Here is a 14,905-nt window from a genome sequence, read left to right as displayed (position 1 = left end):
TAGAAAAAAATCAACTAGGAACAAAAAAAGGAAAGATTAATTTTTTAGAAACTTCTTACCCAGGTGAAACAGAGACGGTCCTCTGTTTCTGAAAAATGGCGTTTTCTGGCAGATAAATCATGCCTTAGTCTCCACCATTCATCAGCAGTGAGAACTGAACAATTTTTTTAAAAGGGGGAACTAATGTGATAATTTTGATAGAAGGAATCAAAGAAGGAGAAAAATGAGGCATTTTTATTTCCCTAAAAACGGGTGAGGTTTTAGGCATAAATACACAGGTGGGAAAGTCTGGGCAGGTGATACAACAGGGGAAAGGCCAATGATAAGGGCTACTCTGCTTGTAGATTTCCCTGTCTTTTTATTTCGTCACATTTACCCTGTGCCAGCCACTGTTCTTGGAGCCACCCTACACAGTTAATATTATTATTCTTCCCATTTTCGAGATGAGTCTCTGAGAGTACACATTTCTTGCCAAGGTTACAAAGCTAGTGAGCGGCAGAGCCAGGACCTGGTCTGTGAGCCTCGGAAGCTTCAGTGTGCTCATATCAGTTTCCTTTTGCTGCTGTAACACATTACCATAATTTTTGTGCCTTAAAACAACACAAAATATCTTACAGTTCTAAAGGTCAGACATCAAAAATGGGTCAACTCCTGGAAGCTTGAGGGGAGAATCTGCTTCCTTGCTCTGAAATCGAGCAGGACCCTACAGGACCTTCTAGGGGACAGACCTCTGTGTCCCCCGCCTCTTGTTTATAGAAAACCTTTAGCCTCCTAGGCCTTCCCCAAGTTCCCAAGAGCAAATTTAATCACAGAAATGAGAAAATGCAGAAACAAAGGAAAACAGTCAAGCAAGACAAAAGAATTATAGTTTAGCCACAAAACAAAGTCCAGACCTTTAGTTCCTCTCCAAGGGCTACAGATAATATCCTGAGCCATATCCTTGAGTTGGTTTGCAGATACTAAAAACCCCACAGGTGGAGGAAGTTAACTACATGATGACCACCAGCACGGAGACCCCAGACCAGTTAGAACCAGAAGGTTGATGACTGAAATTTCTGAAATACCTCCCAGTTACCTCACCACCAACCAATCAGAAGAACGTCCACGAGCTGATCAGGCAGCCTGCAACCCTCTCCCTCAGCTTGCTTTTAAAAACCCTTCCCCAGAAGCCAGGGGAGAGTTCAAGTCTTTTGAGCCTAAGCTGCCCATTCTCCATGCTGGGTGCCTTGCAATAAACACTGTACTTTCCTTCACCACAATCCAGTGTCAGTATATTGGCTTTGCTGTGCATGGGGCAAGTGGACCCAAGTTTGGTTTGGTAATCCACATTCCTTGCCTCATGGCCCATTCCTCCATATTCAAGGCCAGCAATGGAGCATCTTGAAGTCTCTCTCTCTGTGACATCCACTCCAACATTACATCTCTTTCTCTGACTCTGACCCTCCTGCCTCCTGTTACCATGGCTGTTAGTCTTGAGCTCTAACCCTCCGCCTTGCTTGAGGGGATATAAGCTGCAGAGAAGTGTTATCCTCATCTTACAGGAGACCACCAGAAGAGAAAAACAAGAGCCCACCAGAACTGGTTCGAATCAGCAAGGGCCAAGATGGCAGAAGCCCCAACCTCCAGCAGACCGTGAACTTCATTATATGCTCACTGTAATACATTAGCAGCTAAATGACACCCGCCAGCACCGTGACTGTTGACAGTTGCCATGGCAACAGCCGGAGGAGGGCATACAAGGACTGAAAAGGGGTGTTGTTCCAGTACTGAGCATACCACACCCCTATTCTCAGAGAAGTCATGTACATTTCTCCCTCTCTTTATTCAATTCCCTCCCTTTTGCCTCGACCCTCCTATATATACGGTGTCTCAGACCAAGGCGGGTTGAGAAGTTGATTTTCGAACTAAGTCCCTGCTTCTCCATTCTCTGGCCATGGAATAAAGCTTGTGCTGTTTCAGCCTCAGCGTCAGTTTCGTCATTGGCTGTGCGAATCCGAACAGGAAAAGCACCTTCCCCACCAAGGCAGGGGGGCTTCAGCCTGGTTAGGGCCTAAGTGGTGATCCATACGACCAATCTGGCAACACTGCCTCTTATAAGGACGCTGTGGTTACACTAGGCCCGCCTGGATAATCCAGGATCAGCTCCCCATCTCAAGATCCTTAATTTAACTACCTCTGCAAAACCTGCTTTTGACAAGCAAGGTAACATATTCACAGGTTCAGGAGATTCAGATGTGGCCACCTGGCCTCCTTTTCTTGGCAGGATAGTTTTGAGATCCCTCACGGTGCTGTATTTGGTGGTAGCTCATTCCTATTTTTGCCGAGGACTGTGTGTGTCTGCCCTAACTGATGCGACCACTCTACCAATGGACATTTTGCTCTGCTGGAAGTACTTCCCCAGCTACTCTGGAATTCAAATCAACATGTACTGGAAAAAGAAAGGGAGAAACCGAATATATGAATTTAAACAATCACGTTTTGGTAGAGCAAACACGTTAGCCTCTAACCCGAAGTTGCAAGACAACGTGTTGCTCTCTGTGGCACTGCAGGTAAATCACGCTGTGCGAGGCTTTGGCATCATTACCAGCTTTCTCTGACACACGACTTTCAAATGGCATCTGAAATTGGCAAATTAAGCTAGAAATATAATGTGGCAATAAAAATGAGACATTTTGATTTTCTAAGATACTGTTATTGAAGATGAATTATAATGCTAAGCTTTGGAGAGAAAGCCCTCATTCACATGAGCTGTACTAATTAATGTTTGTTTGATATCACAATCCCCTGGTCTCTTGCCCTTCCCAAGAAAAAATACTGTGCGAAATACATTTATTTCTATGAAGAAACAGAATGTAACTTCATGAATCACTTTAAAAGATGTGTTTTGCCTGATTGCTCTCTCCCACAGTGTCTCTGGAAGACAAATAAGTAAAACATTGAAAAAGAATAAGGGATGTAGGAAAAGCAAATTTTAAGGTCAGATTTTAAATTTCTAAGTGCTATGCTAGACAGGGCTAATACAGTTAACTTCAAACTGTAATGACAGCCTTTATTAACATTAAATCCAACACAGAAAAATAAACTTTCCTCACATGTTGACCACGTGCCAGGCACTCTTCCAAATATTGTAGGTCTATCAACTCCTTTAAGCTTCCCAGTGATCTTCGAAGCTCTGGCCTACTGCTATTATGATTCCCATTTTACAGATGTGAGAACAGAGAGGCTGAGCAACTTGCCTAAGGTCACACAGCAGAGCCACAAATTGAATTTAGGATCCTGACTCCCTAGGCTGTGTGCTCAGCCACTGTGCCATCACTGCTTCTCAATAAGTCTTCACAGAAAACATTCCCGCATGGCAATGAACAGTTTTAATTATAACAGGAAAAAGTATAGATGGAAAGAAGGAAAAGAGTCACCCAGCATCCCACTTAGCTATTTTTCTGGTGACTTTTCTCTATGTGCATACATATGTGCAAACAGCAAGAGAGATGAACACAAATGTGCATCAAAAGACCCAGTCAGAAAATTCTGTCCAAAGGACAAAAAAAGTCACCCAGAATCCCACTTTCATACCCCTTTAAAAACTGCATCGAAAATTATAATAACCTAGGGGAAAGAGCATGAGGATGATAAGCTGCCTTCCTCATTAAATGAGATAATCATTCCAAAGTGAGTTGCAGAGACCTGGGTTGTCAGTGAACGTAGGCAGAGTTTTTGACTTCAGAGGATTAACTTAAACCCTTTACAGATTCTCAAGCCGGTGCTGATGCAAGGCTGCAGAGTATGAGAGCTACGTGCAACCAACCTACGACTCACTCAAACCAGATTCTCTTTTCCCTTGTGTGTAGGTATCCACACAGCAATACACTGTCCCAGACTGTTACCCTATATTTCTGTTACTTATTTTCCTCTTTCCAGGAAGACTGCCTCTTCTATAAAAATAAATGTTGGGAGCAGGGAGGAAAGGAGGGAAGGAGGGAGAAAAAAAGGGAGGGAGGGGCAGAGAAAGAGAGAGACAGAAAGAGAGAGAAAGACTTTTTCAATTTTCAAGTTTGTTCCTATGCCCTTCCTACACACTCCTTGCCCTTGTGCCCCATATTAAATAGGGGCATAAAAACAACAACAACAGTAATAATACAGATAAAATGATGATAAAGAAAACCATTTCTGTAGGGCATATTATATTCTCAGTGCCTCTCAATTTTTTGAGAACACCTACAGTTTGCAAATTATAAAAACAATATGATTCTCATTTCAAAGTCTGTGCCTCTCAACAGCCAGCTTTACACTGTTCTCATCAAAGGCCGCTGCTGTCAGTACAATCCATTCTGTGCACATCAAAGTAGAAGCTTGACTCACAAGGTTGAAAGGCAGGAAGAGACTTGTGACATGATCTCATCCTGTGGTTGCCAATCCTGGCTATGCGTCAGAATCTTCTAGAAAGCTTTCAACAGTTCAGATCCCCAGGCCTCAACCTTAGGGTAGTCTAGACAGAGGCTATGGGCTGGGACCTGGGCATCTAAGTTTTTAACAAGCAACCTGGGGGTATAATGTATTAAGAAATACAGGACTCCCCTGGATGTCCAGTGGTTAAGACTCTACGCTTCCACTGCAGGGGGCATGGGTTTGATCCCTAGTCGAGGAACTAAGATCCCACAAGCAGTGCAGCGTGGCCAAAAAATAAATTAAAAAATAAATCTATATTTGGCCTTCATCTCTGTTCCTGGCACAGAGCTCCTAAAACTTAACTTTAAGAGCCATGAAGAAGACTTTTATCATTCATAACAAGCCAGCCCCTTTTAACCACATCTGAGTTTATGTTATTGAGGTGACTTTGGAAAAGCCCCTAAGGATGGGGGCCCCGGTTGCCAGGGGAACAAGTCATGTGATTAGAGGGCTGGGACTTTCAGCCTCACCGCCCCCCATCTCCAGGGAGGGGAGAGTAGCTGGATATTGAGTTCCACCATCAATGGTCAATGATTTAATCAAGCATGCCTACATAATAAAGCCTCCACAAATGTCCCTAAAGAACAGGGTTCAGAGAGCTTCTGGGTTGGTGACCACGGGGAGGTGCTGGGAGGGTGGCTTGTCCAGAGAGGGCATGGAAGATCCACTGCCCCATCCACTGCCCCCAGGATCCCCTCCCCCATACCTTCCCCTACGCATCTCTTCCATCTGGCCATTGCTGAGTTGCATTCTCTTATAATGAACCGGTAATCTAATAAGTACGTTGTTTTCCTGTGTTCTGTGAGCAATTCTAGCAAATGACTGAATCTGAGGAGGAGATCGTGAGAACCTCTGATTTGTAGCCAAGTAGGAACAGAAGTTGTGGGTGACCTGGGGACTCCCCACTTGCCATTGGCAACTGAAGTGGGAGGTAGTCTTGTGGGAGTGAGCCCTTTACCTGTGGGAGCTGCTGCTAACTCTGGGTTGATGGTGTCAGAACCGAACTGAATTGTGGGACACCCAGCTGGTGTCACAGAATCACTTGTATGGAAAACCCACACATCTGGTGTCAGATGTGGTGTGGGTAGCAGAGCATAGCGAGGGGAAACAGAGAGCAGTTATTTTTCTTACACTAGGAAATTCTAAAGCCGCTGGAACCAATGCTATGATTCATCTCATTGTTCAGGAAATGAAGCTGAAGCCCAGAAACTTACATGTAAAGGACAGCAACCATAAGCCTCATATAATCATGATAGCTAATACATACATAGCACTCACTATGTGCCAGGCACTGAAAGATACACTTGTATTATATCTGATATCTGTGTTGTAGGTACTGTTATTATCCCACTTCACAGACAAGGAGGCTGAGGTTCAGAGAGGTTAATTAACTGGCTCAAGGTCACACAGCTGGTAGGTGGCAAAACCAGCAGTCTGATTCCAGAGTTCATACCCTCAACCACTGGGCTATACTGCCTCATATAATTTATAGATATTCCTCACATCGTAGGACTCAGTCATTTTTGATGCTTTGAAGTTATAGCCTTATACTCCAGAATGAAATCAAATTGGTAAGTTACATTGTCCAGTTTTAATACTGCCCTCTGTTGTCTTCTATATTTTACTTGTTTCTTTGGAATTCCTAAGTGCTGGGTAATATGTAAAATGCTTGGTGAATGATCTCCTTGAGTCCTCTCAGCAATTCTGTGAGCTAGGTGTTCTTATCCCCACTTTACAGATGAGAAAACCGAGGCTTAGAAAGCCAAACGACTTGCTCCAGGTCACACAGCTAGTAAGTTGCAGGACAGGGATTTTCACTTTGGTCTGTCGGACTCTGAAGAGGCCAGACTCTTAGTGTTTCTACTGTATTGCTTTTAATTCATTGCTGTAAAGCCTCGGCCTCTTCCAGGCATCATACATACTCAAGAGAGATGAGTACTGTTAAGAGTTGAATTGCCGAGGAGCTTCCCTGGTGGCGCAGTGGTTGAGAATGCGCCTGCCAATGCAGGAGACACGGGTTTGAGCCCTGGTCCGGGTGGATCCCACATGCCATGAAGCAACTGGGCCCGTGTGCCACAACTGCTGAGCCTGCGCTCTGGAGCCCACGGGCCACAACTGCTGAGGCCCGTGAGCCTAGAGCCCGTGCTCTGCAACGGGAGAGGCCGCCGTGGTGAGAGGACTGCACACCACTGCCAAGAGTGGCCCCCACTCGCCTCAACTAGAGAAAAGCCCATGTGCAGCAACGAGGACCCAATGCAGCCAAAAATAAATTAAAATAAATAAATAATTAATTAACAACAACAAAAAAGAGTTGAATTGCCAAGGAGATGAAGTCCTAGCCCCCAGTTCCTATGACCTCATTTGGAAAGAGGGTCTTTACAGAGGACCAAGTTAAGATGAGGCCAGTGGGGGTGTGCCCAATCCCACAGGGCTGTGTCCTCATAAAAGGGGGAGGTTTGGACACAGAGCGGAGAAGGAAGATGCTATAAAGACACAGGGAGAGCACCACGTAGAAGCCAAGGAGTGCTTGAGGCCACCAGGAACCAGGGCACAGGCAGGGGAACAGATTCTTCCGCAAAATCTCAGAAGGCACCAACCCTGCCCACACCTTGATTTCCAACTTCTGGCCCCAACACGGTGAGACAATACATTTCTGTTGCTTAAGCCACCTGATTCGTGACACTGTGTTTGCAGCCCCAGGAACTAATACAAGTGTCTTCCACGTGAGTCTGTGGCTTCAACTCTTCCATCTTGTTTCACCATCAACAGGGATCAGCAGACCCTTCACCATCCCCCCAACCCCCAGGAGGAGCAGTCCCCACATGACACTGACCTTCATGGTAGAGTTGAACAGAGTGGGTGGATACCATCACCGGCATCCCATTTTGACCACACTTGTCGCCAGATGCCACCTGGAACAGAACATGTGGCAGTATTAGCCGAGTCTTTGGGGAAAGTCAGAAAAACTCAAGGCCACAAGGGTGCCTCACAAAATTCAAGTCTGCATTTCTAGGAACTACCCCGTTTTCTATCACGCCTCAGAGAAACTCTATAACCTGCTGCAAGGACTGGACTCCTGTGTTGATGAGAGCTTTGAATGGTCTCTACCTCCTTTCAATGAGTCCCACAAGCACAAGCAGGACAGACACCCTCGTACAGATGGGACACACAGGCAAACTGGGGTGCTGGTCTGACCAGGGAGGGGACAAGAACTTGACATGCTGTGAGGTTAACCACACTCCAGGGTCCTGAACACAAGCACAGGCGTCTCTCGTCAAATACAGGAAGTTCGTTGTTGCTATTTTTCTGCTCCGTGTCCACTCCTTCCCCTGCACTGTTACAACCCCCTTCCGACTTTAGACCACTGCCCTGAATTTTTTTCTCTTCTGTTATTTACTGTAGACATTTAAAAAGATTATACATATATATGTATGCACAGATGTACACATATATACACACGCACATATACACATACTCTCACATGGAAAGGAGAAAAGGTTGCAAAAAAGAATGTATGTTATATAATGTCATTTTAGTAATAAAATAAATTATACCTCTAATAGTTGGCATTAACTGAATATTGATTATATGCTAAGTACTTTGCATATCGTGTCTTATTTTGCCAATACTATTAGTAGTATAATATATGTTAATAAGTGAAGAGAGAAAAAAACCTAAAAGACTAAATACTCACCTCCTGATGATGGGAAACTACTGGGGAGATGTGAAAGATGTTTCTTTTCTTTATATTTTTGTAACAGTTTTGCTTAAAAGAAACCTGTGTTGGGAGTTCCCTGGCAGTCCAGTGGTTAGGACTCGGTGCTTTCACTGCCAGGGCCCAGGTTCAATCCCTGGTCGGGGAATTAAGATCCCCCAAGCCACATGGTGTGGCCAAAAATAAATAAATAAAAATAAAAGAAGCCTGTGTTCCTGAATTTATCATTAACCCCACCAAGAAATCATAAAATTGAAATATCAAACTCGAGATCATTTGGGTCTGAGGTCATAACAGGCATCCCTGGGGTAATACTTGGTGTGCAAATTGATTTACTTGGCTCACAGAAGTTTTGTTTGTTTTTTTTTTTTAAGTATTTTGGAATCAGTTGCCAATATTTAAAAAATCAGGAGGTTGCATTAACACCATTTTCCAGCTTCACATGAAAAATAAGTCTCTGGGAACGTGCTGAGGGTGAAGTTGGTCAGAACCAACTGTCTGCAAACGGGCTTCACCCTCCCGCTTTGCTCATTTTTGTCACTGCCTGGTCCTGGAGGCCAGAGGCTCCCAGACTCGGAATCATTTGGGGATCTTGGGAAACTACTGATGGCAGGGCCCCTACCCGGAGGTTGTGTTTTAGTTGGTCTCAGGTGGTGCTGGGCATCGGGCGTTTTCACCATTTCCCAGGGATTCTAATACGTGGTCAGGTGTGAGAACCTTCTCTGACTGCAGCCTTCTGTTCTGAGCAGGAATTCCCTCTATGCTGTGATCAATATCAGTTCGTAGGTATTACCTCCTCCTACAATGATCTCCATGTCTAACTGGGCTCTAGATCTTAAACTGAGTTGATTGCAGAAGCACTGGTGGTGGACATGTAGCTTCTCTGCTGCCTGCTTGTAGATCTAAGGTCTAAGGAGAAGCATTTGGGTGTCCCTGGCCTCAGCCCTCCAGAGCAATCTTCTAAAGGAGGGATTCACAAACAAGAAGTTCTACACGTCGGCTGAACACGCAACAGCTGAGGAGCCTTGAAAATCCAGGTGCCGCCCTGGTTCCCACACACAGATTCTGATTTCATTGGTCTAGGGTACAATTCCAGCCTCACGATTTATGTTTAAGTTTCCCAGATGATTCTAATGTCCAGCCACGGCTGCAAACTGCTGATCAAAAACTGGGTTTCTCATCCTCAGCACTGCTGATACTTCGGGCTGGATCATTCTCTGCTGTGGGGCCGTCCTGTGCATTGCAGGGTGTCTAGTAGCATCCCTGGCTCTACCCACTAGATGCCAGTAGCACTACCCGAGTTGTGACAACCAAGAAACATCTCCAAACACTGCCAAGTGTCCCCTGGTGGGGAGGCAAAATCACCCACAGCTGAGAACCCCTGGTCTAAACCCACCTGGGAACAGAGATCAGATTGGCCCCAGGGGAACCAATCACCATGGAGACAGGTTTCATAGGCTCCCAGCCCTGCAATTTCTGACTCAGCAGGCCTTGAGCGGGGCCTAAGGGCCTGCACTCTTAACAAGCTCCTTGATGGGTTCTGGAGGTTTGAATACAACCGAACAACCCCTGGGAAAAGCAGCATCAACCACGCCTCTGTGATGAGCCCTGGGCAGGCTGTTTATTCTGCCGTTACCCCCAACTCTCCCAACTAGTAGCTAATGACCCAGTGACCATAACTACACCACCTTGTGAGCTTCCGAGTCGTTCTCTTGGTCCTCGACTCTTTGGGGAACACTCATTTGGTTACCCATTGTTCCTGCAACAGAGAAAAAGAGAGACACAGAGAAAAATGAAAACCCAAGACCAGCAGAAGTCTCACTCCTGCCTATAAAACTAAGGTGCAGAGACTGCCAAGGTATTGTGGGTATATTATCACAAGCCCCAGGTAGACCAATTGCTTGTGTTTATTTTGGGGAATGAGGGGAGATTTTGGGCTCATAAATTCAACAGAATTGAAGTCAAATGCAGCCCCAGTTTTCAATTACATTTCTTTGCTGGGAGAATATTATCATCTCAAAAAGGATATTCCGTGTAGATAACATTTTCTTCTTTCTTAGCCAGTCACAACTATTATATCAAGGAGATTTTAGAATGGGGACAGTTAAAATAATACTTATAATTTGTAGTATTCTCTGACCCTCAAACTAAATTTAGTCCTGTTAAAACCTCTCATAGGACTGGCTTTGTTTTTCATAGCATTTAGCACTACGTGTAATTATGTGTTTATTTGGCTATATCTTCATTCATTTATTGATTCAACAAATATATAGTGAGTGCCAGCTCTGTACCGTACGCTGTGCCACACACTAGAGTTACAGCTGTGAATTAAATGGATGAGGCCCCCGACTTCATGGAGCTGAAATCTGTTGGGTGGACAGACAATAAACAAACAGACAGTAAATCCACAAATCAGGCCGTTTTCGATAGTTCAAGGCAGCATGGTGCAGTGGTTATGAGCACAGACCGGGAGCAAGACAACCTGGGCTTGAACCCTCTCCCTGCCCCTCACTGCTGTGTGTCCTTGGATGAGTTGATTAGCCTCTCTGTGCCTTACAGGACTGCTACAAGGACACAATGAGTTAATGCTTGTAAAGCGGTTAGAATAATGTGTGGCTCTTAAGAAGCAATATATATGTTAATGTGTTATCAAAACACATAGGATTCAGTGCTATGAATAAAAAGGAAATTTGTAATGTAACAAGAGGGGGGCCACAGCAGAGGGCAAGAGGTGGCAGCACTGAATAGGATGGTTCTGGAATGAAGTAACAATTGATCTAGATTTGGAGGGCAAAACAGAGCATTTAACTTCTGTCTGCCTTCCCCAATAAGCTGTAAGCACCACGAAGGCAGGGACTGTCTGTCTTTACCCACTGTTGTATCTCCTATTCTCAGCACTGCATTTGCATTGATCAGGTGCTAAATTATTACTTATTAGTTGAGTGGAGGGAATAATCATTCATAACAACCCCTCACCCGGCAGGCAGGCGCTGAACTAGACACTTACCCACATTATCACTAAACCTCTCAAGAGCCTTGTTAGAACAGTAATGGTAATAGTTAACAATAATTTAGCATGTTCTCAGTTCCAAGCACTGTTTTCCAAGAGCGTTTCCTGTACCGTCTCATGTAGCCCTACACACCCGTGTGAAAGAGGTGTTGCCATCGTGTCCCTCTAGCTGAGAGGAAGCTGAGTCACAAGGAGGTAAATTACTTTCCAAAGGTCAGCCTGTTAAAGATGGTAGAGACTTTGTAAAACAATTATACTCCAATAAAGATGAAAAAAAAAAGATGGCTAGATTCAAACACCGGCTGCCTGTGCTCCCAACCACTGGAATGTTCCACATATAACTTTACAAGGGGAGGTAATAATATGTCCCACATATTATTACCTCCCCTTGTAAAGGAGGGAATTGAGTCTCCCAAACTCACCCAGGACACATCCAGAAAATGGCCGAGTGAGGATTTGACCCAGAGTATCTCTGGTTCCAGAAGTGGGACTCTTTCAGCCACTCCAAGCTTCCTTACTACCTAAAAGCTCTTCCACGCACACAAACGATTCCAGCGTAGCGTGCGTCTCCAAAGACCTGGCTGCTGGCTCATCTGCCCTGATGGCTCCCAGAATAACAGCCAGGGCTTTTGCTTTCTGGCTGAAAGCAGCCAGTGCATCTCCAAGGATTCCCATGGGCCTCTGGCCCATGGTATGAGTTTTTATGCCCTGGTAATAGACTCAAGTAATCAGAAGTTGGGGAGGCCAGAAAAGGGCTTTCTTGGGGGAACCTGGTAGATATCAGAATCTGGGGATTATATATGTTTACTAACTACAACATGTAATCAGGCTGAGCAGTGCTAAAACATACAGGACACTAGTTATGTTGCAATATTTTCTATTTATAAAATCCAAGATATACATACTTACAATAGGCCATCACTTCATCTATAAATGGGACTTTATGAATATAATATTGAATATTCAAGGCCAGGGTCAGGAAATGACAGCTGGGGGACAAATCCAGCCTGCCGCCTGTTTTAGTATGGCCAGTGAGCTAAGAATGGGTTTTACATTTATAAGTGGTTGGAGAAAAAATCAGAAGAATCATAGATTGTGACACATTAAAATTATATGAAATTCAAATTTTGGTATCCATAAATAAAATTTTATTGGAAGACGTCCATGCCCATTCATTTATGTATTATCTACGTACGTCTGCTTTCACGTACTGAGGCAGAGTTGAGTAGTTGCAACAGAGACCATATGGCCTGCAAAGCTTAAGATATTTACTGTCTGGCCCTTTCTACAAAGTTTATCACTTCTGCTCAAGATCACCCTGGGTAACATATATACCCATTTTGCAAATAAGGAGATTGAAGCAGCTGGGAAGTTAAGTGTTGCCCAAATTGAGACTGACCAGGATTTGAACCCACTGTGTATAAAAATAATGACAACAACACTCTAACCATAGTAATGATAAGATAGTAATAATAATAATAACAACAACAAATTTGGTGAGTGCTTACGATGTGCTGAGAAACTGTTCTAAGAGCTTTACTTGCTGTAAATGAATTCATTCCTTATAGCAAATCAACAAGGCAGTGGCATCATCATTCCAGTCTTACAGATGAGAAAACTGAGCTTTGTAGGTTAAATTCCTCGACCAAGGCCACTTGCAAAAATGGACACACACTAGATGACATCTCCATCATCCAGGTTTTATAAAATTAAAAATTATTTACCAAAAGATTTACAAACTTTCAAAGTTCCTGTTATTCAATCTAAATTTAGTCCAATTTGGGGGCTACCTTCAATAAAAATATTTGAGGTTATGAAAAAATCTTTGGACTGGGAGAGATGTCATGTGTGCAAGCAGGAGAGAAATTTTTTCAACCCACAGAGTTTGGGTTCGAGTTCGGGTTCCATTACCCCAATCATTGCACTTTTAAGGAGCCTCTTGGCAGATTCAAGGCCAAATGGACTCAGAAAAGGAAAATCCATTTGCACGTCTTTTGCGGGGACAACTTGGACTCAGATAACATTGCTTTCCACCAGCAGTTACAACATATGTGTTGTGAAATTGCTCCTGCCCTTCCTTCAAATTCTGCGAGGAGCCTGATTTCCACGAGACAAAAACAGTTACTGCCACCTATTGGTCAATGTCAGTATCGGCAGAAATGAACATATTCAGCCTCCAGGGCAAGGTCAAAATGTCTGGGGAGGTCAAAGGAAACGGTTTTACATTTAGCAGTTAAACCTTCCGATAAAAGTTGGCAAGACAGTGGCAAGTCCTCTAGCCCCAAAGACAGTACAACTAATAAGACAATAATGATGATCACATCTGCCTTATGACGTGCCAACCCAGTGCTAAGAATTCTGGGTGGAGAGCACTGCAGCAGGATAAAAATGTGGGCTCTGGAGACAAACCACCAAGTTGAGAATCCCTGCTCGGCTACATACTGAAGGAGTGACCCTGAGCCAGCGACTGAGCCTCACTGGGCCTCAGTTTCCTCTTCTGTAAAATGGGGATAATAAGGGCACACACTTAAGAGTTTCATGGGAGTTAAGGCGTTAATATGTGGAAGGTGCCCCGAACAGGGTCTGGCAACGCAGTGAGTACCCTGAAGGTGTTCTTCATGTGTATCACCATGATCATCACTGAGATTTTCAGTCATTTTCCCCCAGTTGTCTGATATGATCAACTAAAGAACTTTGCAGCACTTCTGATTCCCATGATCGTCTCACCAAAAAGTCAGGTTGGGGCCCTGGATCTGTATTTTTAGCAAATGCACACAGGTGATTCTCACGATCAGGCACATAAGGGGAAACACCGTGATGGGGAACATCAACCAGGTTGTCCCGGGAATGAGGGCATTCTGGGATGCAGGACTTTCCTGTTAAAGCTAGGAAAGTCCTGAGCAAACCAGGATAAGCTGATCACCCTGGAAGCCAGGTCGGGGACTCTGTGAGGCAAGGGCCCTTTTCATCCCCATTTAGCAGATGGTAAAACCGAGGCTCCAGGTGGTCCAGATGACAATTCCTGTCTGTGATGAAGTTTTCTCCAGTCTCCAACAAAGGAGAAACATAAATTAGATGACAAGTTTTTTCATCAAGAAAAACATATTCTTTGAAAGAGCTAGGTTTTATTTTGAAAAAAAAAAAAAAAGTTTGAAGGTGATGTCAAAATGCCCCTTCTTTGATGAACTGATGGTGTGAGTTGTTTTGTTCTTATGACCTTATCTGACATTAAACACACGCCTCCATATGGCAGAGGGGTTTGTTTTTGAAATTGGACTCATGTTTGAGGGCCCAGCATTTGGAGAACATGGGGTAAGTCTTTGGACGGGGCTCATTCAGATGAGAAAGTCCCTTTACTTCTCCGCTTCCCGACCGTGTCCTTGAGGCCAGTCTTCAAACCGGGTTACACATTAGAATCACCGTTGGAGATTTAAATGCCCGGGCCCGGGCCCCAGCCAGACCCATTCCATCAGACTCCCCGGGGTGGGGCCCCGGCATCGGAATATTTTCAAGATCTCTGGGTGACTTCCATGAGAGCTGAGGCCAAGAGGTGCTGTTTTGGATATTCTGGGGAAGTGAGCATCCCCCAGGCCAGGGACCCTTCCGGACGCCGACTACCCTGGTACCCAGAACCAGCTCGGGATTCTCAGGTGGAGGAAGCGCATTGGCTTCCAGGTCCCACAAATCACAATCAGCCTGGGCATTTGAAAACATTCACAACCCTTTCAAAGCAC

At 44.5% G+C, this 14,905-nt stretch overlaps 1 protein-coding gene across 6 annotated transcripts in view; it reads right to left on the bottom strand.

Moving 5' to 3' along the window:
- The window catches only part of BCAS1 (brain enriched myelin associated protein 1), a 158,478-nt gene that overhangs the window by 85,590 nt on the left and 57,983 nt on the right, over positions 1 to 14,905 (bottom strand). For all 6 annotated transcript variants that reach the window (XM_079945838.1, XM_079945840.1, XM_079945842.1 and 3 more), the window contains exons 2-3: positions 9,850 to 9,920; positions 7,280 to 7,358 (exon numbers count right to left, since the gene is read on the bottom strand). In XM_079945838.1, coding sequence (XP_079801964.1) covers positions 7,280 to 7,358; positions 9,850 to 9,920 — 150 coding nt within the window. The remainder of the gene's footprint in view (positions 1 to 7,279; positions 7,359 to 9,849; positions 9,921 to 14,905) is intronic.

The sequence above is a fragment of the Stenella coeruleoalba genome (assembly GCF_951394435.1).
Source record: "Stenella coeruleoalba genome assembly, chromosome: 15".
Taxonomy (NCBI): Eukaryota; Metazoa; Chordata; class Mammalia; order Artiodactyla; family Delphinidae; genus Stenella; species Stenella coeruleoalba.
The sequence above is the reverse complement of the archived record's forward strand: the minus strand, read 5'-3'. Positions and strand labels throughout refer to the sequence as shown.